We start from the raw sequence: 23,557 nt of genomic DNA on the forward strand, positions 1-23,557 counted from the left end.
ACAACATTCTCAGCGTGGCACTAGCATACACCAAATATGACTAAACTGGTAAAGAGAAGTCTTAAAGAGCACTTTTTAAATCGCAAGAAAAGTCCACGTGCTCAAATATTCAGCAACCTACACATTCTCTCAAAACAACGGCAATAATTACTAAACATAAAAGAGTTCAAGTTGGAAGGTTAGGGGCAAAGAAAAACATTCACACAAGTAGCACAAAACAGGTGCACAATGTAACATCAGAACAGTTGTGACAAGCCACGAATGAATGCTAACTGGGAAATTGAGATTAGTTTAATATATAATTCAAATCAACAGGACTTGAGCTTTGTTTTGATACCAGATTTGTCCTTCTTGTCCTAAAATTAAGTTATACAGGTTTGAAGTGTGCAAGTACTATGAAACACACAGAATCATCATTATACTCAGCTTTATTTATAGTGCATTCTGATTTTTTATGTTAGCAACAAACACTTCACAAAACAAATTTTGTGTACATTCTAGTCAATGGTAAAGGTGTGCACTATGATACAACAGAAATATTATCACATGCATCTCAAACTGACACACAGAGATAATCAGCCAACTCATATTTATGTATACATGACAGCAGTGCACATTTCAGGGTCAGACTGCAGTGCATACAACTCTACTGAAAATAAAAACCATAAAATGGATGAATGGTTTCAACCAATTAATCGCTAAAACATCAAATTAATAAAATAATTCAATACTAAACATTTTTAGTCCATCAATGGTTGTAAATCTTTATATGTTCGGTTTATTATACAACAGATGCTAATGACAACCCATTCTAGGCACACCACCTGACTGCTTGTAGAATGAGCTGGTGAAGGAGAAGTCTAAAACCACGTTTTTGAAACGATCAACTCTAAATAATATATTTAAGAACTAGGTAGTCCATTTAAACCCTTGGGGATCGCATTTCACTTCTCGCACAGCTGTTTTGCATGAAAGGGAGGTTACTTCCAACAACTTATGGCGAACTGAGCTGTGTAAAGTGCACATCCAATGTTGACTGTCATCTGCATGGGTAATGCGACATCACTTGCAGTCACAGCATTCATGTTAAAGGGAACTGTAGGATTATGGGTACTGTGGGAAATGATAGCTGACCCCCCGATGGCCACAGGGGTCAGGGCTGTGATGTTGAGCAGATGATGAGGCAGAAGCGGACCACCAATGTCTAGCACATGGGTGTCCTGACTGCCAGAGCCAGTGGACATTTTGGCAACAGAATGACGAACCTGTGTGGGAAAGATGTACTTTTAACCAGTTCAACAGTTTTAAACAGGTAGCAAATATACAAATTACACATATGCACAATCTCAATCATCGCCACAGTGAGGCAGGGGAAGGTGAAATAAGTGTGTGTATGTGTGTGTATATGTGTGTGTGTGTGTGAGAGAGAGAGAGAAAGAAAAAAGTTGTACATATCCTCATGTGCATGAGAAAGAGAGAGAGAGTACACATGTGTGTGCCCGTGTTAGAGAGACCTTATACACATACATGAGTGGGCATGTTGCCATTTAAAACTGTTTGCAGCAACAAACAAAATTTGTAAGTGTGAAGAGTCTTTTGCAACAAGAAACACAAAATTTGTACAGTCATAAAAGTCTTCTAAAATTCTTAGAGTTCAGATAACTTGGACTGTAAGCATTGACACTTTTACCCTAGCATTAATATGATTACTTGTAATGTGTATACCTCTGTGGGGCTGGGGAGGTCATGACATTTACATAAGAAACGAAAAAGACAACAAATGCCTCTGACTCTCGACATAAAATACATCTCATGCATTCTAAGACAGCAACACTGACACATGCATTTATTTGGTGCAGCTGTACATGGAAGTGTCACACAAAGTTAACGCTGAACTGTCCTCACCTTGTTGCTGTGCACAGTGGCCCCACTGAAGGATGTTGGGGACAAGATGGTGGGAGGGATGCCAGCCTGCGGGCCTGTCAAAGCAGTGCAGCTGCGACAGTTAATAAGGAAATTGAAAAATGCTTGAACCTGAGGTCCCTGGCAAAGCATCAAGGATTGTGCACGCAGGTCCACCTGCTGGTAGCCTTCCCGCTGCCTGTTAACTTGTCAAGGAATGGTCAGTGTGACAAACATTTCTTTTAAATAATAAAACTTTTTCGTTGGATGGTTGAAAACAAAATCAGGAAAGTGTAATTTCGTTGTTATTTTGGTTACAGTAACCTGAAATCTGGATTAAAATACTCTTTGCTTCGATGGCTCAAACATGCTCTTTACTTCAATGATTTAAAAAAAAACCCAACAACCTAACGCTGTATATGACCAGAGCTGGAATTAGGAATCTGGGGGTCCTGTGGGGCCCTGGGTGAATATCATATGCAGGGCCTTTAGCTGCGAGTGTAGGCCATATACTGTACCACAGAATCTCCTTTCATGGGATCCCCTCAGGCACAGGGCCTCCGTCGCCCCAGCTCAAAGCACGGTGTATGATATGACACATCATGTCACACTTCACAGGACCAAGTGACATGACACTTAAAGATGTAGACTGTGGAGAATTATGAGAAAAACATGGCCTATGCTACAAGATCAAGTAAAGTAAAGCCATATGCAATGTAAGCCAAATGACAAAAACCCTCGCAACACAACTGTCTGATGTCAATGCTGTCAGTTACCAAAGAAGCAATCCAAACAAATGCTACAGAATGTCACTGTTGTGTTACCAGAAGCAGTCTAGACCAGTGGTTCTCAAAGTATTTCGGACCGCGGACCACTTTACTTAAGTAAAAAATATGGTGGACCACCAAGGCCTAAAAATCACTCTGTATATGAGTTTCAATTTAAATTGCCACATTTGTTTCATTACAATTCAAAACTAAATGTCCTTTTGTGACAGTAGCATAGTAGTAAGTTGACATAAAACTACGTATACCTCGTTAATTGTAATTAAAATGTTAATGCAAGGAATGCATCACTTTAAACATCACTTTGCTGACACATGACGACTGTCAGCCACGGACCACCTGACTTATGCCCGGGGACCACTTGTGGTCTGCAGACCACACTTTGAGAATCACTGGTCTAACAAATGCTATGGAAAGTTGTGCTACCAAAGATACTGACAACATAGCTAATTCCTAAAGAATTTCAGCCTTAGTGGGGCTTACCAACAAAGGATACATTCTGACCTTGCTTGGGTCAAGACTAGGCCAAAGTTGTGCCCCTTTATCTATAGATGTTATGTCCACCTGATTGTCTTCTACTGTTGATCCCTCATTGCTTTCAGTTGAAGGCTGACTGGATAACACACACACCAATGGGCAAAAACGAGCAACAGTGACAATATCATAGTTGTCACTGCCTACTTTTTTTTAATCAGTGGTTTAATGCATGTTGCTGTACGATTGTGGTTTAACATGTATTGCTATCAATATTCCAAGTGTCTCTGCAAATCATCACAGCTTCCTCCACATGCTACACCGACATTATACCAACCTTTACTCTGTATGCTCCCCAGACGTTATTCCCACCCAGCAGTACACCTCCCCGATGTTATACCTATTGTTGCACTCTCCACCTTTCTCTCTCTACATCACACTAATCCTGTACCTATACACTACATCTACTATCATTCTACACCAGGGGTGGGCAAACTACGGCCCGTGGACGTCTTTGGACAAATCCGTTTGCCAAAATGTGAAGAGTACTTGTTTCAATTTTTTACTTAGCCCAGGTTAATTTGATTGAAATTTAATTTATGAAGTACAACAGCGTTAGAAGTTGGCAGATGACAAATAACACGGCTCACACGTCTGATGCAGTTAGAGAACATTGGGGGGCGGCTGCTTTCAAATGAAAGGCTGGTTTTCAAGTTTTATTATGAGCGAATTCAAACAGCTTCACTTTACACAATAAATTCAGTAAGCGAGCGCCATTATGTACACATGTAACAAAATTAATCCTTATGTTCAATGATTAACATGTACACTTTTAAGGGTAATAGATTATTCTGTAAAACCTTTATAGTACATACATGCAGCTCTCCACCTCAGGTGTTTCTGGACTGGCTTGTAAATTAGCCTTGTGGTCACTCAGTTTCTTGCTTTTGTCAGCAAACTGCTTGAGAGAGGTCAAGTTTGGCATGCTAAAATCTACACCTGCAAAAACACAAATAACATTAGTTACCTATATATATAATGACACAAGACAAGTGAGAACATAATGAACTGGTCAATATTCCACACAAATTAACCAAAGCTGACCTTCACGTCTCAGTGCCTCCCGAAATCCAAGTGTGTGCCTTCCAACACCAGCTGCCCTGAACAAGGCAGTGAACAGATGGCCACAGACATAAAAGTATGGGCACAGGCCTGTCTTGAGTTGTTGGAAAACTGCCGGAAACCTCTCAATCCTGAGACAACAGAAATGAAAACCTAACTAAAGCTTATGGTGAACAGATTTCATGAATGCACATTAAAAATGTTTCTCAAATAAGTGTACATGTTTAAATATCAATGGGAGACATTACTGAAGATATGCAAAAGCATGCTCTCTCCACTACATGTTAGAAGGGTGGTGCTATTACATCCCTTAAGATCTGCAATTACATTTTCCACTATGTGTTTGCTGAAAAATTGTAACTTCACTGAAAATGTGCAAATGTATGTTATTTCCACTATACTGATTACAAGCTTGTCTTTAATAAAGGTATAATCTATTCAGTGGCCTCCAGGTGCCAGACATTTTATTCAATGCAGTCCACAACCAAGCCTCACCAGTCTTCCTGTAATGCCTTTTGCATCGGCTCACTGTGTCCACCATCCACTGCCACATGTTTTCTGTTTAAATAAAAGAAAAAGCTGGCTGGTATTTGAACTCATTTAGTATTCCTGATATTTCAACGATTCCACCGCATGCCATTATTTAAAAAAAAAAAAACTTAAACAACTAAAGCACACACAACAATTAAACTTCATTGTCTTCCATGTTTTAAACACAATTTCACTTATAATTTAGTAAATAACACCAGATTTCAGCAACTGCCTCACTAAGCCATTCTTGAAATAACAATAGCTGTGCTGAGTCTGAGGCCAGGTGCTCATCGCTAGTTTGAATTTAGCACAATCAGAACTACTACTTGATAAAAACTTTAGGTGACTGCTAGCCTACTAGTGTGTCCGTGCGACCAGCTTCAGGAGTGAGAAACAGCACTGTCAGCCCCCAGAGTGAGAAACAATACTGTCAGCACAGGAGCAACAAACAGTACTGTTGGCCCCATGCATAAACTGTTGCTTGTATTACTATGTACAAGATACTGCACATATTTTCTGCTCATTCTCACCTGTTCTTAAAATCTTGTGAAATGCCTGGAAAACTGGCAAACCATGGAAGGCTGGGGTGAACCCAGTAATTACAGACACGCTTGTTCACCAATCCCTTGGTACTTACAGAGTCCTAGGATACAAAGCAATAATAGACATGGTTTAGAGTGTCCACCAGGCCTAGGAAATAAAGTAATTACAATATGCTTTTAAAATTTACAACTCTTTCGCCATCCACAGATTCCTAAAAAATGAAGACAAAAGGTGTGAAATATATTAAAATTTAACATTTACCTAAAGATAAAAAGTGTGACTAGATTCCACAAGTAAAGACAAAAAGATGTGACATTGTCTTTTAAGGTTCTAAAAGTTATTATACACAAGAGTGTAATAAGGGAATATTTACAAGAATTTATAGGCAGTCATATTTCTTCTATTTAAAACTATGTCTGTTTTTCTTTGTTTCATTCACATTTCGTCACTATTTAATTTCCTAAACATTAAATGTGTTAATTGTTGCCGGACCTTTTTGCTGAAAAAAGTGAAAGAGTGCTGCGAGCGTGGTTTACATGTAGATGTTCACACACGCTCGCAGACACATTTAAACACTCTTCCTAAAAGTTACAAACATCCTGAACCTTGTCTGTACCTTCATGTCGCAGTACCACCAGCCAGACAGAGGCCCCGGCGACGAAACATGGAGCCGTGGCAAGATCGAATGCTGGAAGAATACTTCCAGAAACAACAATTTCCTCCAGCAACAAGCAGGAGGTACCTGGCGACAAGGACCCGGCTGTCGCAGAACAAAGTGAAGGTAGGCACAGTAAACAGTTCGAATTCCTAGTCCACTAGTTGTTAACTAAACAACCCCGACTTCAGAGACACGTATTAACATTCTTACCATCCTAAATAAAAGGCACAAGGACTTGTAGGGCTGGCATCCTCCTTAGGAGGTTCACATGTATGTGTGAGAAGGTGTAGGTGTGCGTGTGTGTCGTATGGGTACGTATGTCTGCCCATTGTGTTGTATATATATATACTCATATTATGTTGGTATATGTGGTTGAGTTTGTGACCAAAAGAAAATTTTCTGTCTTGGACTTCCTCAGACAATAAAGTTTGATTTGATTTAAGTGGGAGCAAGGTTTGAGGGAAAAAATAAAGCAGGCCAATAAAAGGTGGAAAATGCAGAATGAAGATGACACAAGAAATACAGTTGTACCTGTTCAGTAATTGTGTCTAAGGAAGATGTTGCTTCATCATACACGAGGATATTTGGGTCTTTCATAATTGCTCGAGCAATGGCAATGCGCTGTTTCTCACCACCTGATAAACGATAAAAAGTTTCATCACAATAATGCACTTTCTAAATGGAAGATAAATGCTGTGTACATGAACAGTTCACTGTAACCTGTAGGTAAATGAAGGCTGTGTATCCGAGCAGCTCACTAAAATGAAAATAAGGTCTTGTGGGTTACCTGACTGCTTCAGTCCTCGTTCACCAACTTGTGTTTGGTACTTGAGTGGAAAACGTATCATGATTGCATCATGAATTTCTGACATTTCAGCTGTCCTGTAAACATCCTGTTCACATTTCTTGAGATCGCCATACAAGATGTTGTGATATACTGTGTCGTGGAACAAAACACAGACCTTACAGGGAGAGAGAAAAACAGATCTTTTACTATTCTGTCAAAATATCTTGATCTGTGATTTCTTAAGCTCGTGTAAGCTTTGCTTAATTTAATAACATATCTATAATACCGACAACTCTCGGAATGACATTTCCTCCTACCTCCTCCGCTTTTATATCTGTCTGCGCCTCCATACCCTGCGGCGGTTTTGAAACCATCTCTGGAAGGAAGAACCACAATGTTAATACGTGTCTCTGAAGTCGGTTGTTTAGTTAACAACTAGTGGACTAGACATTATAACTGTTTACTGTGCCTACCTTGACTCGTTTTTGCGACAGGCGCGTCCTTTGTGCAAGGGTTCTCCAGCGTGATGCTGGAGGGAACCTGTATATTTGGAAGTAATCGTCCAGGATTCTTTTTTGCCACGGCTTGAGCCTTCTTGGGCGGGGCCTCTGTCTGGCTGGTGGTTCTGCGACATGAAGGTACAGACAAGGTTCAGGATGTTTGTAACTTTTAGGAAGAGTGTTTAAATGTGTCTGCGAGCGTGTGTGAACATCTACATGTAAACCACGCTCGCCGCACTCTTTCCCCTTTTTCAGCAAAAAGGTCCGGCCAACGATTAACACATTTAATGTTTAGGAAATTAAATAGTGACGAAATGTGAATGAAACAAAGAAAAATATCACTACTCCCTCCCCGCGCTACCCTCTCCTATGGTTGTCTGACGGGCTGGCGAGATTACAGACTGGACCAGCAGATTAAATCCAAACGGGTTACATCACAAAGTTCATAAATCTAAGGTGGCTAATGCCACATCACTTGTATCGGTGAAGCTGATATATTCCTATGGAATCAATACCTACACCACACCATACAATACGAGGTGGTGTCTGGGTTACACCTTATACGGTTAAACGTTGCAGATCAACGCCGATGATCGTTAACGAATCTATAATCCTTCAGAGTAATCCACGGTGGCCAATGCCATATCACTTGTATGGGTGAAGTCGATACACTCCTATCGAATCCATACACATCAGAATACAAGCGATGACCTCTCACAGATGAACGTTGTAGATAACGTTGAAGGCCGTTAAAACAATGATAACCCTCTTCAGAGCTCTTGTCTCACTGCTTACTCGTTCTCGTCTGTCCCGAGAAACCTTAGATCCACTAACTTAACTCCTCTTTTCCCACTCCTGACCAATCAGGCCATTAGCGACCAGGTAACTAGGACGACCTCTTCACAGTCTTTCTTGGAGACTGTGCCGACTAATCATAAGTACAATGTTGCAGGGTCGACATGGCTTCCGCCTCCATTGACTACCGTCGCCCTAGTTACGCTGTGCCACGCTCACTTACGTCAACTTCATACATGACGTAAACGAATGAGTCGCGCGAGCAGCAAAGAGAATGAAAAAAAAAATAGGAATCTAACTAGATTCGACTGAATCGCGAATCGTTACAATGTGTGTGTCGATGTTTGAACGTTTGAACTTCTACCGGTGTCGTCCGCGCCACTAAAGTCCGACCACCACCAACAACCACTTTGGACATTCCCCCAGCTGCAGAACAGTTCCAAGTAAATACCAACCCGCCAACCAAGGCAGAAATCATCGAAGCCAATCAAGCAACAACACGCACAGACAAAGCTCACTCGGCTCGCAGAAGAAGCAGCGATGACTGGCCTGACCAGTAACCATCAACATCAAGAAGACGGAGGTAATGTGGGTTAACACCAAGCAAGAAGCCCCACTCCAACTACATGGAGAATGTATTACAGAGTCTGACCGTTTCACCTACCTTGGCAGCTTAGTCGGCAAAGATGGAGGTACAGATGATGTCAGAAGCCGAATAAACAAAGCCAGACTTGCATTCCACACCCTACGACCTATCTGGCACTCCAAGGCTTTGTCTCTACACACCAAGATCCGCATCCATAATACCAATGTACAGTCAGTCCTTCTGTATGGATCTGAGACATGGCGGGTGACAAATGCCATCACCAACAAGATACAGAATTCGTCAACAGATGTCTGCGCCACATCCTCAACATCAGATGGACCGAGAAGATCTCCAATACCGCCCTGTGGGACGGAGCCAACCAAAAGCCTGCCAGCCAAGACATCAAGAAGCGGAAGTGGGGCTGGATTGCTCACACTTTATGAAAACCAGCCGACAGTTTAACAAGACAAGCTCGGAGCTGGAACCCGCTGAACGGAAAGCACTCTGAGACGAGAATGAAAGAAACAAAGAAAGAAGTGGAACTTGACGATTCTGATAGAAAGACGCCTGACCTGCTTCTCTGTCTGTCTGCGAGGCCAACAGGTGCGAATGCTGTCCTCCTGGCCACAGGTGATAAAAGCAAGAACTGTCTTCGTTGCGTTTAAACCGCGGATGTGAACCGGCGAGCTGCTACTTGTGACACATCAACTCCTATTATTGAGGGAACAAGTCTACGGTTCCTAATTTCCTCTTCTAGAAAACTCCACTCAGAGCAAAGGCAAGATTGATGACAGTGACCTCAAGGCGCAAACTAGAAAGGTCTAGAGTCTTTTAAAGTTTAGCTTCATTAGCAGAGTTGACAGCAACTCGTAAGCGATGGGCATTTAGGTACCTCTGTGTGTGTGAGAGAGAGAGAATGCTTAACCTAACAATAATGACCCTGATAATTACAATGACCTTTGTTAATGACACGTACAGCTAAACTAACACTGACAATAAAAATACGACCGCAGCGTGTTAAAGTACTCACCGGGTGGAGCTGGTGGAGCTTGTTGAGGCTCCTCCTGGCCCCAGACCCAGCCCGCAACGTAGCGATAGAGACGAATAGCCGCCCTCCATATAAATTGCATCCTGAAAAGATAGCAGTAGTGTAGTCATTCTTCAAAGCAGAATGAGTGAGTGAACTGGTGTAGGGAAAATTTTACTGTTTTACACTTTTTGATTACCTGTCCGAAGCTTCAGACTATACGTTGTCAGATAATTCCGTTTTCCTTATTTAGGTCCCTCCCATCGGCGGCAATATTTTCTTTTTTTAAAGAGAATAGGGCTTTACTATCAAATTAAAAATTTTTATATTCTACTAGTTCTCTTTTCTTTTTGGTGTGTTGGTAGCCTTTTTGCGCTTTAAAACATGTATTTTTTTTGTACGACTTGGGCAGTTTTATTCCAAAACTTTTACATTTACTGCTTTTTGCGTGATATGGCTGCTAACACGGCATAAAACACAAATAAACAAACAAACACTACTACTAGTAATAATCATAATGTCTTACCTTCTTATCAGTTGACACACAGTCTCGTTTCTATCTCTTATTGAGATCCGTGACGCATTCTGAAAAATGTCGTCACTTACGCTACGTCAGGGTTCAACGAGGTCACATTCCTCGTGGCATGGAAATTCACCGATTTCAAAAAATCATAAAATAATAACTATAGTAGACAGAAAAAAATGAAACTAATAATAAGAGATCAAACTGTGTGAAACAAAAATGTTTACATTTGAACCCTGCATAAACAGTCACTTATTATGTAGTATGTCACGACCAGCAGTCTGACATTGCTCATTCTTTGAAAACACGAGATCACTTTCAGGTTGGGACGTTCCGTTAGTTAATATACACGACGACTTCAACAATACATTGCAAATACATCAAACTTCCAAATAAAGTAATTTACCATGCACTTCTCCTCATACACAACATTCTCAGCGTGGCACTAACATACACCAAATATGACTAAACCCAAATACTAAGACAGCAGTTTCCACAATTGCGAACTTAAATCCATTGGTAGCTATGGCAACCTGTCAATTTCAAGGCACTGGTGAAGAGAAGTCTTAAAGAGCACTTTTCAAATCGCAAGAAAAGTCCACGTGCACAAATATTCAGCAACACACGCAAATCAAGGACTAAGGGTGCACATGTCCCGCTCTACCAGTTCGCTTCTCCTCAGACAATCGCAGAGCTTCTGGGAGACTACAGCGAGACTCTCCGGTCCCACTCGTTTCTTGAGTCTCCCCTCAGTAGCACAGTCTCCCCTCAGTAGCTCAGTCTCCCAGAAGCTCTGCGATTGTCTGCGGAGAAGCGAACTCTACTGCTGTGTGAGGGGAGTGAGGCGCCGGGCTCGGGACGGCTAGAGGTTGGACAGCCGGAGTCGACGCGACGACGACGACGACGACGACACCTGCAAATGGAAGGATGGTGGCCCGAGTAGAGGAACCCCCTCATCATCCCAAACAGCTAGAGAAGGCCTGTCTTCAGCAACTCTACTGCTGAGTGCGGGGAGCGAGGAGGACAAGAGTCGGCGTGAAAAAGTCAGCAGAGACCTGACTACAGAGAAGCAGGTGCCGAAGGACTGGGTACCATCGTCACCCACGTGGAGGGGACAGTGAATCATTCATACTCCTTTGAAGAATGATCAGGGTAAGAGCCCATGTTTGAACTGTTTAAGAAGACAGAGACACTTTGAGAAGCGAACTGGTAGAGCGGGACCTTAGTATTAAGTAGTGGTGCATGGGCACCCTTAGTCCTTGATTTGTGTGTTGCTGAATATTTAAGCACGTGGACTTTTCTTGCGATTTGAAAAGTGCTCTTTAAGACTTCTCTTTACCAGTTTAGTCATATTTGGTGTATGCTAGTGCAACGCTGAGAATGTTGTGTATGAGGAGAAGTGCATGGTAAATTACTTTATTTGGAAGATTTCATGAATTTGCAATGTATTGGTACTATTGGACAGTAAGGAGAGTTGGCAGACTCATCCATGGTTCATTATATATATAATATTATATATAATAATTATAGCTGTTCTGTTCGGTAATCAGAAATCTCAGGTATGGTTTGATGCGGGAGTTTATTCACTTGGCTTTATCAGAAGTGCTAATTTTAACCTAAACCTGGCAAAAAAAATTATTTTACTTTAAACTGCGAGAGAGACAACCACTCACATCGCTTTTCCATGATTTCATTTAGTGTAACAGTATAAATTCGTCGCAGGCAGTCATTAATTTTCAGTGCGTTTTAGAAGTCTAGTAGGCAATACATGAATGTCCCACACGATGATGAGTGTATAACATGTTTGCATTATGTATTATGTCGGCAACAAACAACATCGCTCCTCTCACGAGCAGTAAGAACACCGCGGGTCTCAGGACCTGCTGTCTGAGCACTTCATGCCTCGCTCACGAGGTCCACAACTCACGTGGTGTCCAAAATACACGTGGTGTCCAAACTACACGTAGTGCCCAGTGACCCACGATTTCCACAGACAACAGGCCAATCACGCGCATCAACCTTCCATCCAACCTCTATTACACACCTGTCCGCTACAAATCCAAAGCAAATTAAGTAGGTGTAATTGAATTTTAAAAAAATGTTCACACAGGGTTGCACAGGATATATCATGCTAGCACAAGTTACATCTCCAGGAATTACACTTTGATAACCGTATATAAACTTCAAATGAATAAACATTGTTCTTGTCCCCCAAAAAATCAGATTGATGCATTTAATAATATTATTATCGGTGAGCTAAGAAGGTACAGTGCTGCGCGAAAGAAAAAAAAATCACAACGCAGCACCGAGTGCCTGAGAAGCAAATTTTCACCCGTGTTAAAAAATGTATATATGTTAAACTACAAAAAGACAAATATATGTGATACGCCGTTTAAAAGAGCATTTTAAACACATTTGCGTGGTTCTGAAGAAGGGGTCCCTGGGACCCCAAAGAATTTAGACTTAGCAGAAGCCCTGCATAAAGTACCAAACAAGTTCATATTTTATTTGAATATACATTAGAATTTAAATATTACTTACTGTTTTCTTCTCATTGTCTGTTGTTTGTGTATTCGTTCATTTACGAGCTGTACATGTCTTTAAAAAATACGACAATGCGTGCATCACAGGTGGGTGACGCGCAAGTTTGGAAGCCGTTTGTGCTTCCCCCGGTGACCTGTGCAACACGTGATACGTATAGAAACACAGGCACACACGTATGTGTATGTGCGCATGCGCATTGCGCGTTTCCTGTCATACTGGTGATGGTCTTCCTCATGGTGTTATCGATGATGATGATGATGATGAATAGTTCACTCTCACTAAAGCCATGTGACTGTGACTTTGTGGCTCTGTGCTACCAGTTCTATGATTGTGTAAATGTGACTGTGAATATGTGACTGTGAATATGTGACTGTGAATATGTGACTTGTGGTGCTGTGACTCTTGTAATTCCGTGATTCTGTTTTTATAAAGTGATTCTGTGTCAGGTGTCAGACAGAGACTGGAGGTCCACTTTTCTACCCGCCTTTAAAGCCTGTGTAGAGGCCGGCACTTACAGTCTCATGTGCAGCTACAACAGGCAAGTGCACGTGCCCTCCCGCCAACCCCTCTCGCTCACCTCTCCTTGACTTACACTTGGCTCGTGACTAAAAGCGTTGAATCAATGAAACAAATAAATAATGATCATGTAGTGGTCAACTTACGAATGGTAATGTTTCACTCCGGTAGCCGCCATGTACAAGTTGTCCCAGACATGTGTATGTACATGTTTTAACGGCCAGTATGTGTATGTACATGTTTTAACGGCCAGTATGTGTATGTCCATGTTTTAACGGCCAGTATGTGTGTGTACATGTTTTAACGGCCAATATGTGTACGTACATGTTTTAACGGCCAGTTTGTGTATGTACATGTTTTAACGGCCAGTATATGTATGTACATGTTTTAACGGCCAGTATATGTATGTACATGTTTTAACGGCCAGTATGTGTGTGTACATGTTTTAACGGCCAGTATATGTATGTCCATGTTTTAACGGCCAGTATGTGTGTGTACATGTTTTAACGGCCAGTATATGTATGTACATGTTTTAACGGCCAGTATATGTATGTCCATGTTTTAACGGCCAGTATGTGTGTGTCCATGTTTTAACGGCCAGTATGTGTATGTCCATGTTTTAACGGCCAGTATGTGTGTGTCCATGTTTTAACGGCCAGTATGTGTATGTCCATCACATCATCAAGACACCTGTCTCTGTGTTTCAAGAATCAACGGTGTGCCGTCCTGCGCCAACAAGAAGCTGTTGACAGACATTCTGCGCACGGAGTGGGGCTTTAAGGGCTACGTGGTCAGCGATGAGATGGCCCTGGAGTGGATCATCACCGGTCATCACTACGCCAACGACAACGTCACGGCCGCTGCCACTGCAGTCGAGGCCGACGTCAGTCTGGAAATTTCACCGGACATAATCGACAATGTTTTCGCACACATTGGTAAGTGTTTTACATGCATGTATGCGGGCGTGTCAGTCAGTCAGTCCAGTCAGTCAGTCAGTCCAGTCCAGTCCGGTCGGGTCAAGTCAAGTCGGGTCAAGTCTGTCAGTCAGTCAGTCAATCTGTCAGTCTGTCTGTCGGTCTGTGTGTCTGTCTGTCTGTGTAAAAGAAGCGGGCTGTCAGTCTAAGACACCTCTCTGTACTCTTTTCGCCTCACCTATGAAGTTGTCTCCCTTAAGCAGTAGATTCTACATCGACTGTTCATCTCAACTTCCAGCCTCCACTATATAACATCGTATTCTCTCCCCCTACCTCATTTTTTCATAGTTAGTTATAGACATAAATATTTCTATGCAGTATATGTCAGCAAAATCCAGCTAGTCTTTGTTTTCTTGATTTGAGATTCAGAAATAAATTTTATTTGATGCAGGTTCAGATGTTCAGCACTCCCACAGGGTGAAGAGTTAGGATCAGCTTGCCTCTGACACCACTGCCCACCCCACCAAGCATAGCCAACTGTGGAATACTGTCATTCCCCCACTCTCTTCTTCTTTCTTACTCTCTTTCATGACATAAGTCAATTCCAATGATATACAGCATGTCGTCAAGCGTGTAACCAAGGTTTCAACAAAAGCCATTTAGGTATCAGCAGGAGGCTTTGAAAAACAAATTGCTGAGAGCAGATGTGAAAAACAAATCTATTTAGCAAATTTTTATGAAAAACACACAGAATTATCATTATACTCAGCTTTATTTATAGTGCATTCTGATTTTTGATGTTAGCAACAAACACTTCACAAAACAAATTTTGTGTACATTCTAGTCAATGGAGACTTGGCCTCAACAAAGCTGCTAGCAATACTGATAGGTATGGTTGCATTTTCTATTAAAAATCTTTGATGTTAATGCTCCAGTCCACAGGAACCAAACCTTTGGTCTGCAAAAACATAAAGTAAAACGATAAATGCTAAACAAAAATTAACACATCTTGAACACTCTACTCTAAAAAAAAAGAAATATTTAAGTTTTCCCTATAACCATGAAGCAGCTATTCAGAAATTTCAGCAACCGTCATAATAATTCCCTAAACTCTAAAGACTTCCAATGATTGTCCATAATAAAAGACAGCTCAGATGCCAAGGAAGTAAAAGATATAAAAATACTTTTAAAAAATGATTACATCATGTTCACAATGTCTTTTTCTTTCAGTTAAAGACAAAGAAACAAAATATGTTGAAAGATTGTCACATCCAGAAAGTCTCTGCTGCAAACATTCATTCCAGTAGAGAAATAATGTCTCATTGAAAATTTTCAGTACATGAAAATATTGGTGTGAAAACTCAGTATGATGTTGCTTCATCATACACGAGGATATTTGGGTCTTTCATAATCGCTCGAGCAATGGCCATACAAGATGTTGTGATATACTGTGTCGTGGAACAAAACACAGACCTTACAGGGAGAGAAAAAAACAGATCTTTTACTATTCTGTCAAAATATCTTGATCTGTGATTTGTTAAGCTCGTGTAAGCTTTGCTTAATTTAATAACATATCTATAATACCGACAACTCTCGGAATGACATTTCCTCTCACCTCATTGTTTAGTGCTGTCTTTGGCACCATCTGCGTTTTTGGAACCATCTCTGGAAGGAAGAACCACAATATTAATATGTGTCTCTGAAGTCAGGGTTGTTTAGTTAACAACTAGTGGACTAGGCATTGGACCTGTGTACTGTGCCTACCTGAATTTGTATTTGTGACAGGCCACTCCGTCGGCCCAGCATCCTTAGAGTCACAGGACCGACGTATTCTTCTTGCCTGAACTGGTCCTCGAGCATGTCCACTTGCCATGGGCGTAGTGGTTGTCTCCTTGGTCTGGCTGGTGGTCCTGCAACATAAAGGGCAGACAAGGCTTCAGGATGTGTGTGTGGATGAATAAGATGTTATAAGATGCCACTTAAGTTCAGATAAGATGTTAATAAGTTTTAAGGCAACACAGTTTAGAGCAGAGCACAGTCCTGGCGTTGAAGAAACGAAGGAGACAGACAGACAGTAGTCAGTGACATGCCGGGAAGAACATACATACATACATACATACATACATACATACATACATACATACATACATACATACATACATACATACATACATACATACATACATACATACATACATACATACGTGGTTCGTAAATCAAAAATGGAAAACGGCATGGTCCACACTGGTCCACACTGCTAGAACAACTAAAAGTGTCAGTTAAAAAAGGCACAAAGTCCACTACAGTCAAAAATCCAAAGCAAGATGAAAGAACATGAGACAGAAGCCGTTAGTGGACGAAGATGTCTATTGTAAGTAATGACGCAGCACAAGCATAGAATAACAATCCACAACAGAGGCGAGCGGTGCAACAAACATTACAGATGAACGGGAGAAACCAAAACTCATCGTAGATCCACAGAAGATACAAAAACGTCAGAGCTGGTCCCCTCCAGCCAGTTAAGCGAAGGGACATCACTCTAGTATAACCTTTGTTAATGACACGTACAGCTAAAATAACACTGGCAATAAAAATACGACCGCAGCGTGTTAAAGTACGCACCGGGTTGTGGTATTGGAGCTCGTGGAGCTCGTTGAGGTAGCTGCAGCTCCAGCTGGCCCCACGCCCCTCTTGTCACAAAGCGGAAGAGCCGCACAATGTATCTCCATATAAATTGCATCCTGAAAAGATACCAGTAGTGTAGTCATTCTTCAAAGCAGAATGAGTGAGTCAGTGAGCTGGTGTAGGGAAAATTTTACTGTTTTACACTTTTTGATTACCTGTCCGAAGCTTCAGACTATACGTTGTCAGATAATTCCGTTTTCCTTAATTAGGTCCCTCCCATCGGCGGCAATATTTTCTTTTTTAAAGAGAATAGGGCCTTACTATCAAATTAAAATTTTTATATTCTACTAGTTCTCTTTCTTTTTGGTGTGTTGGTAGCCTTTTTGCGCTTCAACACCCTTTTTCAATGCTTTGTCCACCATTTTTACATTTTAGTTACTTACTTAGCTTTTAAAACATGTTTATATTTTTTTATACGACTTGGGCAGTTTTATTCCAAAACTTTTACATTTACAACTGCTTTTTGCCATGATATGGCCACAGTTGCTAACACGGCATAAAGCACAAACAAACAAACAAACAAACAAACAAACAAACAAACAAACAAACAAACAAACAAACAAACAAACAAACAAACAAACAAACAAACAAACAAACAAACAAACAAACCACTATTACTAGAATTATCATAAACAATGTCTTACCTTTCGACTGTGTCCGTCGGTGGACTTTTTGTGACTGAAATCAACGCACAGAGCCTCGTTTCCAATCTCTGATGACTCATATACACGAAACCGAAAACTGTCATCACTTTTGTGCGTCAGGGTTCAAAGAGGTCACATTTCTCGTGCGCGTGGAAATTCCCCGATTTAAAAAAAATCATAAAAAAATAACTATGAGAGATAGAAAAAAAACTAATAATAAGAGATCAAACTGTGTGAAACAAAAATGTTTACATTTGAATCCTGCATAAACAGTCACTTGTCATGTAGTCTGTCACGACCGGCAGTCTGACATTTCCATTCTTTCAAATGAAAACACGAGATCACTTTCAGGTTGGGACGGTCCGTTAGTTAATATAGACGACGAAAATTAATTGCCCACCCCTGTGACAGACAGTTGCTTTTTGTTGCAGTTTTAGCCAGTCTTTTGTTTTCCTCTCAGAACGACAATCAGAAACAAACAATAAACTCAAAATAAACACGATCTAAAGATTTACTTGTCTTTAGTAAAGTGAAGTGCATGGCGAACAGTTGTCGAGATAATCGAGAATCGCTAACTACAAGCAATGCTCTCCCTTGGTTGTCACACGTTGCAAGCGACCCAAGTGGCTGTGGCGCTGAGGATGTTTGTGTCAGCCCACTCAAGCGCATGCGCGTTAAAACCGGAAGTGGAAACGCCGTCAGCCGACAGGCTGATCCTGAGGTTGGCGGTGTTGTACCCGTCTATTTCGCTCATGCCGATGGAGACCCAGGGTGTGGTGGCAAAGGGTCGGGCGAAGTTGATGTGGATGGTGTGAGTCCTCGACTGGTTCCCGTCTGGCGCGATGACGTTGGCCTGCGCGTGAGGTGCGAAGCCAACGACACCAGACTCACCTGCAAGAACCATGAATTCATCAAGAAACTGATTCCCAAACAAACAACCTTATCCCTCAACAACAAGCAAGCAAGCAAGCAAACAAACAAACAAACAAAGCAAATATATATATATCAAACTTCAGTAATGTTTGAGATACGTCACGTGATGGACAGACAGCAATTCTCAGGGCGATAACCACTCACATCGTTTTGCTCTCAGTACACCAAGTTCATTTTGCATTTCTGAAAAAAAGTGTGGAAGAAATTATTTTCCCGATGAACACACACAGAGTAAACAGTAGGAAGTGTCTGGTAGTCTAAGTCTCGATGTCAGGCAGTCAGCTGTCAGTTGTAGTTGTCGTGACTACAGAAGAATAAACAAAGTTGGTGACGATGGTAATGACGATAGGCTGCTTCCTCTGCCTCTGAGGATAATGAAGATGAAGATACATAACGACAAGGAGATGTCGACAGCAGGACGACTACAACATCTGAGTTCACCTGTGCTACTTGCTTCCACCCTCGCCAGCCGACTCGCCAGGTTGTCCACAACGGCCCCTAGGGGCTGAGGGTCGTCACTCCTTTCATGGAGCTCACTACCTGTGACAGGTGAAAGGTGATACAAGAGTCGCAGTCGATGTGATGCATTAGTCACCAATGGTCCAAACAGATTTTATGTAAGCACCAAGTGTCAAAGGCAAGTGATTTCAATGTGTGTGCGCGCGTGCCCTACATTTGAATGGAGATCAATTATCATGTCGGAAAGACTGAGACTCGACTACACGTGGACACGTGATGTAAAGAAACACTTTCTGTTCACTTACCACCTGACACTGGCTTGGAGAAAGTCTGCGAGACACAGGAGCTGATCACGAGCAGTACACACAGGTGTACAGGCGCCATCTTGACGAGTGTGACTGTCGCTGACGTTGATGACATTGGGAGTTGACATCATTTAGATAAGAAAGTCTACGAGATAATACAGTGCAGATACACACGGACTAAGGTCAAAAGTTCGTTTCCAGATTTACTTGTCTTCAACATTTCTATCGCTGCATCTTTAGGATATGTTAAGTCAGAGGTCAGCTTCTATTTTTAGGTCGTTAGTAGCAGAGGTGGGGGATGTTAGAGATCACAGTATTCTCGGGGACAATGTGTGTGTGTGTGTGTGTTGTTGTTGTTGTTGTTGTTGTTGTTGTTGAATGCGATGTCCATCTCGCTGGTTTACCTTCCCCAAATCTCTACAGAGTCAGGAAATCATTCCCGATAGCTGGGGGAAAAAATTACTGCGCCACTCGGGTATCGCACCGGTTTACCTTTGGGTTTGAGCGCAAGCTCTCTAATCACGTGTGTATCCACTTTTCCCTTGCAGGCTTGGGTTAGGGTTACCGACAAACCGGGATGTGGATAGTGCTTTAGTGGCAGAACACGGGATGTTTGTCCAGTGCCTGCTTTCTCGGAGACAAACCTCATCAGCAAGCTGCTCACAAGAGAAGTAAGCAAAGCCTAGGGCTACGGGTGATCTTCCCTTGATCGTCTGCTGCCATCTGAGACATTGTAGTAATGGGATGTACAATGAACTGTATTCTAGTTGATAACCACTCACATCATTGTGCTCTCACATGCACATAAATAGATGATTTTTGTCATTATTTCTTGTGCGAGAAGAAAGTGGGAAGTAGATATTCTCTGCACTAAACTGTCATCTGTAAAACTGTCATCTGTAGATGACATAAACGTTTCTGGTAGCAATAGACAACGTTCACAGAGGAAATATCTGAAGTTTTATTTGTCATTAGTAAACAGGAAGTAATCACACACGGTCAGTATTATCAAACAACCGATGATGCTGGTTATCGCCTTTCATCTTTAGATGTCACAAGCGACCCAGACGACAGACACACTAAAGGTGTTAGTGTCCGCCCACTCGTACGCACGCGCATCAAAACCGGAAGTGGAGATGGCATCCGCACCTACGTTGATCCTGACATTGAACCTGTTGTCCACGTCCAGACGAGTGATGGCGACAACCACCCAAGGCTGGGTGGGGAAGGGAAGGTCAAAGTTGACGTGGACTGTGTGAGGTCTCCTTGTCTCACCCGACACTTGTTGTGGGGGCTGGGCATGGGGGTAGAGCTGCACGGTTCCGGACTCGCCTGCACACAAAATATATATCATTAATAATAGTAAGTGTGAAATCTTTTGATGTTGGTGATGTAATAGAACCTTCAAGCTGATAAAGTTGAATAAAAGGCCATCAACTCTGTAGGCTACTGTAACTAACGTCTGTCTGTGTGTCTGTGTTTGTGTGTTTGTCTGTGTGTCTGTGTTTGTGTTTCTGTGTTTGTGTGTCTGTGTTTGTGTTTCTGTGTTTGTGTGTCTGTGTGTCTGTGTGTCTGTGTGTGTGTCTGTTCGTGTCAGTGTCGCCGGCTACCCTGAGAGGCGGAAGTGGTGGTGGTGACTACTTTGTCCTCTTAATTCAGCCAGCAGGATACACAGTTTTCAAGACTTAATTAAAGAAACTCATTAACATGGATAATAGCAGATAATAAACGTCAGCTCCATACACAGAAAGCAAACAACTCACATCGCTTTGCTCTCAGCTGATTTTCCAATGCTGTTACTTGATTTTTAAGTGCTGAAAAACACGGAAAAACTCATTTTCAATACAAATATATTCAAGAGATAGCTGACAAAATTTCTTATTGCACCAATAGGAGAGAAGGAGAAGGTATGTGTGTGTGTGGGAGGATTAATGTACACACCTTTTTCATGTCAATCGTGTAATTTGTCAGCAAAACATTTTACCAAAATATACTTCATAAGTGTCATGAGTAAAGCAATACATTTCATCCTTGACACACCATGACACACAGGAGGGAATGTGTCTGGAAGTCCGGAGCCACACACGTGGTATAGTGTTGTATACAGTCTGTGGTGGTGTACACTGGTGGTTACAGTCGTAGTCGTATTTATCTAGAGATTAGTGGCAAAGCCTGTGGTACGACTCTAAATCTGTCGAGGGTGTGGAAGGACCTAAGACCTACACCTCATACCCGCATTGTGACAGCAGGTAGGTGTGACACCTGGGGGGAGAAAGATGATGATGTGACACATTGACAGGACGATGATACATGGTTGACAATAAACATGAAGTTTATTATCACATCGGTAGTTGCGGCGATGTTAGTCATGTAGAAGAGGTCAAGACAACAGCGAGTTCATCTGTTTCTGACAGAATGGTGATGAGGGAGAAGTGACCTGAGTGACCTGAGTGACCTGAATGCTGACTGCGTTTCCCAGTCTCCACAAGCAAATGGTGTGTGAGGGAATGTTTGTTTATGTTTGTTCACATAAATGTTTATATTGTCGTGAACGCAGTAGTGACAGCAGGTGTGTGTCCTCACCTGTGTTGCTGGCTTCTAGGCTGGCCAGCCTGCTGGACAAGTTGTCCACAACCGCCGCAAGAGGCTGAGGGTCATCGCTCCTCTCGAGACGTCCACTACCTGGGGCAGGTGAGACACTCGTTAAATCGTCGATGATGTTGCTGTCATAGGTACACAAGGTACACACGCACACACACACACACTGTCGTTGTCAGATGACCAGGAAGTCAGTTTTAGTGACAGTAGAAGAAGAAATTTTTACATATATATTTATAAAGATATTGTGTACGCGTGCGTGCATGCACTACGATCGAGCACGACTGTTGGATGGCGGGAAAAGTAAATATCATGTTGGAAAGACGAGGACTGGACTAAACTTGACATGTGATGTCTAGGTACACGTTCTGTTCTTCACACTTACCACCTGACAAGGGCTTGGAGAAAGTCTGCGAGACACAGGAGGTGGCCACGAGCAACACACACAGGTGTACGGGCGCCATCTTGACGAGCCTGACTTGCTGACATCTACAGTGAACAGCATTTAGATAAAAACTGTTTGTCTACAAGACAATAGAAAGCTGATATTCAAGGACTCAGGCAAAAGGTCATAAATAGTTTCTTATCTTCAAATTTCCGTCACTGTGTTTGTAGGACAAGGTAAAGGTCGTCTCTCTGAACTATTTTTAGGTCTTTAGTGGCAGGAGGACAGGTTACAGAGGGCACAGTTTTATCGAGGACAATTTGTGTGAGTGTGGTGCCCATCTCCTGTGCCTATCGTTGCTTTACCTTCCCCAACTGTCTGTGGAGCTACTAGCGATTCCTCATAGCTGGGAAAAAATCACTGCACCACACGGGTATGGAACCGGTGCACTTTTGGTTTCAGGCCCAAAAGCTCTAATCATTCGCTTATCAATTTCCTCTTGCAGAATATGACCGATATATGACCAATGGACCCAGATGTGGTGATGTTTAGTGGCATAACACGTGTTGTTTGTCAAGTGTCTGCTTTCTCGGAGACAAACCTCATCAACAAGCTGTTCACAAGAGAAGTAAGCAAAACCCAGGATTACATCTTCATCATGAGCGATGAAAACAAATGTACGCCTACGTATAGTGAGGAGAGGAGATGAAAGGATTCAATATGTTTTCAATATGTACAACAGTTTTCTAAATGTGTACAATAATATCTACCACTTGAAACCGGAGTCCAGAAAATCTCAGTGGACAGGGCAGTGACAGAGAGAGAGACGAACTGAAGCCATGATGATCCATCTAGTGCCAGTCTTGACAAGCAGTTAAATGACTTGGGTTGTATTTACTGAGTAGTGTGCAGACAGAACAGACAAACTTCAGACAGAACACACAGACTTCAGACACAACAGACAGACTTCAGACACAACAGACAGACTTCAGACAAAAGTTTCAATCTGAGAGAGAAATAAAGAAACGCACGCATGAGTAAAGGGAGGCAACCATAACAGCCCAGCACTGCAGCACTATTGCCCCTGACTGACTAGACAGACTAGACACTGCCCTAGTCAGGGTTAGAAACATCAACAATATACAAATAAACTGTACTCAGTGTGTGTCTATCTCGAGAGTGGGAGGCGATCGGAGGTATTCACGGATTTTGGAGAAATTATCTTGAATTTTTACCGAGTCGTGAGAGGAAAAAGGATTTCGCTCGGGTGACTGAGATGAACAAGAAAATAAATGTCAGGGGAGTGACATGAAAGATGTAATTGGATTTTGACCCTCGCCA

General features: G+C 42.0%; 4 protein-coding genes across 5 annotated transcripts; all 4 read right to left on the reverse strand.

Moving 5' to 3' along the window:
• Positions 1-410: 410 nt before the first annotated feature.
• Positions 411-6,100, reverse strand: LOC112566522 (protein downstream neighbor of son homolog). The gene is made up of 8 exons (XM_025242740.1): positions 5,974-6,100; positions 5,345-5,457; positions 4,779-4,841; positions 4,266-4,414; positions 4,037-4,160; positions 3,184-3,300; positions 1,906-2,101; positions 411-1,265 (listed from the first exon to the last, which is right to left on the reverse strand). The coding sequence occupies exons 1-8, from the start codon at positions 5,977-5,979 to the stop codon at positions 981-983; spliced, it is 1,053 nt and encodes a 350-aa protein (XP_025098525.1). The 5' UTR covers positions 5,980-6,100; the 3' UTR covers positions 411-980.
• Positions 6,101-6,450: 350 nt separating this feature from the next.
• Positions 6,451-9,810, reverse strand: LOC112567288 (uncharacterized ABC transporter ATP-binding protein YfiB-like). 2 transcript variants are annotated; one of them, XR_003099784.1, is made up of 5 exons: positions 7,822-8,333; positions 7,276-7,427; positions 7,120-7,178; positions 6,803-6,977; positions 6,451-6,650 (listed from the first exon to the last, which is right to left on the reverse strand). XR_003099784.1 is itself a non-coding variant. In XM_025243921.1 (5 exons), the coding sequence occupies exons 1-5, from the start codon at positions 9,800-9,802 to the stop codon at positions 6,454-6,456; spliced, it is 672 nt and encodes a 223-aa protein (XP_025099706.1). In that variant the 5' UTR covers positions 9,803-9,810; the 3' UTR covers positions 6,451-6,453. The 2 variants fall into 2 exon arrangements, 1 of the variants encoding a protein (XP_025099706.1); XM_025243921.1 differs by lacking the exon at positions 7,822-8,333 and adding an exon at positions 9,714-9,810.
• Positions 9,811-18,029: 8,219 nt separating this feature from the next.
• On the reverse strand, positions 18,030-19,378 carry LOC112567289. The gene is made up of 4 exons (XM_025243923.1): positions 19,234-19,378; positions 18,911-19,009; positions 18,614-18,652; positions 18,030-18,427 (listed from the first exon to the last, which is right to left on the reverse strand). The coding sequence occupies exons 1-4, from the start codon at positions 19,346-19,348 to the stop codon at positions 18,138-18,140; spliced, it is 543 nt and encodes a 180-aa protein (XP_025099708.1). The 5' UTR covers positions 19,349-19,378; the 3' UTR covers positions 18,030-18,137.
• Positions 19,379-20,175: 797 nt separating this feature from the next.
• On the reverse strand, positions 20,176-22,367 carry LOC112566421. The gene is made up of 4 exons (XM_025242601.1): positions 22,217-22,367; positions 21,817-21,915; positions 20,997-21,047; positions 20,176-20,565 (listed from the first exon to the last, which is right to left on the reverse strand). The coding sequence occupies exons 1-4, from the start codon at positions 22,293-22,295 to the stop codon at positions 20,279-20,281; spliced, it is 516 nt and encodes a 171-aa protein (XP_025098386.1). The 5' UTR covers positions 22,296-22,367; the 3' UTR covers positions 20,176-20,278.
• Positions 22,368-23,557: the final 1,190 nt, after the last annotated feature.

This window comes from Pomacea canaliculata, linkage group LG6, assembly GCF_003073045.1.
Source record: "Pomacea canaliculata isolate SZHN2017 linkage group LG6, ASM307304v1, whole genome shotgun sequence".
Lineage (NCBI taxonomy): Eukaryota > Metazoa > Mollusca > Gastropoda > Architaenioglossa > Ampullariidae > Pomacea > Pomacea canaliculata.

Bases quoted from the DNA above. Each gene is read 5' to 3' on its own strand.
- LOC112566522 (XM_025242740.1), bottom strand. The intron at 4,415-4,778 runs GTGAGGCTTGGT...CTGTTGTCTCAG, and splicing joins AAGGCATTACAGGAAGACTG to GATTGAGAGGTTTCCGGCAG. The intron at 2,102-3,183 runs GTATCCTTTGTT...ACAAGTTAACAG, and splicing joins GACCCAAGCAAGGTCAGAAT to GCAGCGGGAAGGCTACCAGC.
- LOC112567289 (XM_025243923.1), bottom strand. From the start codon at position 19,348: ATGTCATCAACGTCAGCGACAGTCACACTCGTCAAGATGGCGCCTGTA. The intron at 19,010-19,233 runs GTAAGTGAACAG...CACCTGTCACAG, and splicing joins CTCCAAGCCAGTGTCAGGTG to GTAGTGAGCTCCATGAAAGG. The intron at 18,428-18,613 runs GTGAGTGGTTAT...TGGTTCTTGCAG, and splicing joins TGTACTGAGAGCAAAACGAT to GTGAGTCTGGTGTCGTTGGC.
- LOC112566421 (XM_025242601.1), bottom strand. From the start codon at position 22,295: ATGGCGCCCGTACACCTGTGTGTGTTGCTCGTGGCCACCTCCTGTGTC. The intron at 21,916-22,216 runs GTAAGTGTGAAG...CACCTGCCCCAG, and splicing joins CTCCAAGCCCTTGTCAGGTG to GTAGTGGACGTCTCGAGAGG. The intron at 20,566-20,996 runs GTGAGTTGTTTG...TTTTGTGTGCAG, and splicing joins TCAGCTGAGAGCAAAGCGAT to GCGAGTCCGGAACCGTGCAG.
- LOC112567288 (XM_025243921.1), bottom strand. From the start codon at position 9,802: ATGGAGGGCGGCTATTCGTCTCTATCGCTACGTTGCGGGCTGGGTCTG. The intron at 7,179-7,275 runs GTAGGCACAGTA...TCTTCCTTCCAG, and splicing joins TGTCGCAAAAACGAGTCAAG to AGATGGTTTCAAAACCGCCG. The intron at 6,978-7,119 runs GTAGGAGGAAAT...TCTCCCTGTAAG, and splicing joins CAGATATAAAAGCGGAGGAG to GTCTGTGTTTTGTTCCACGA.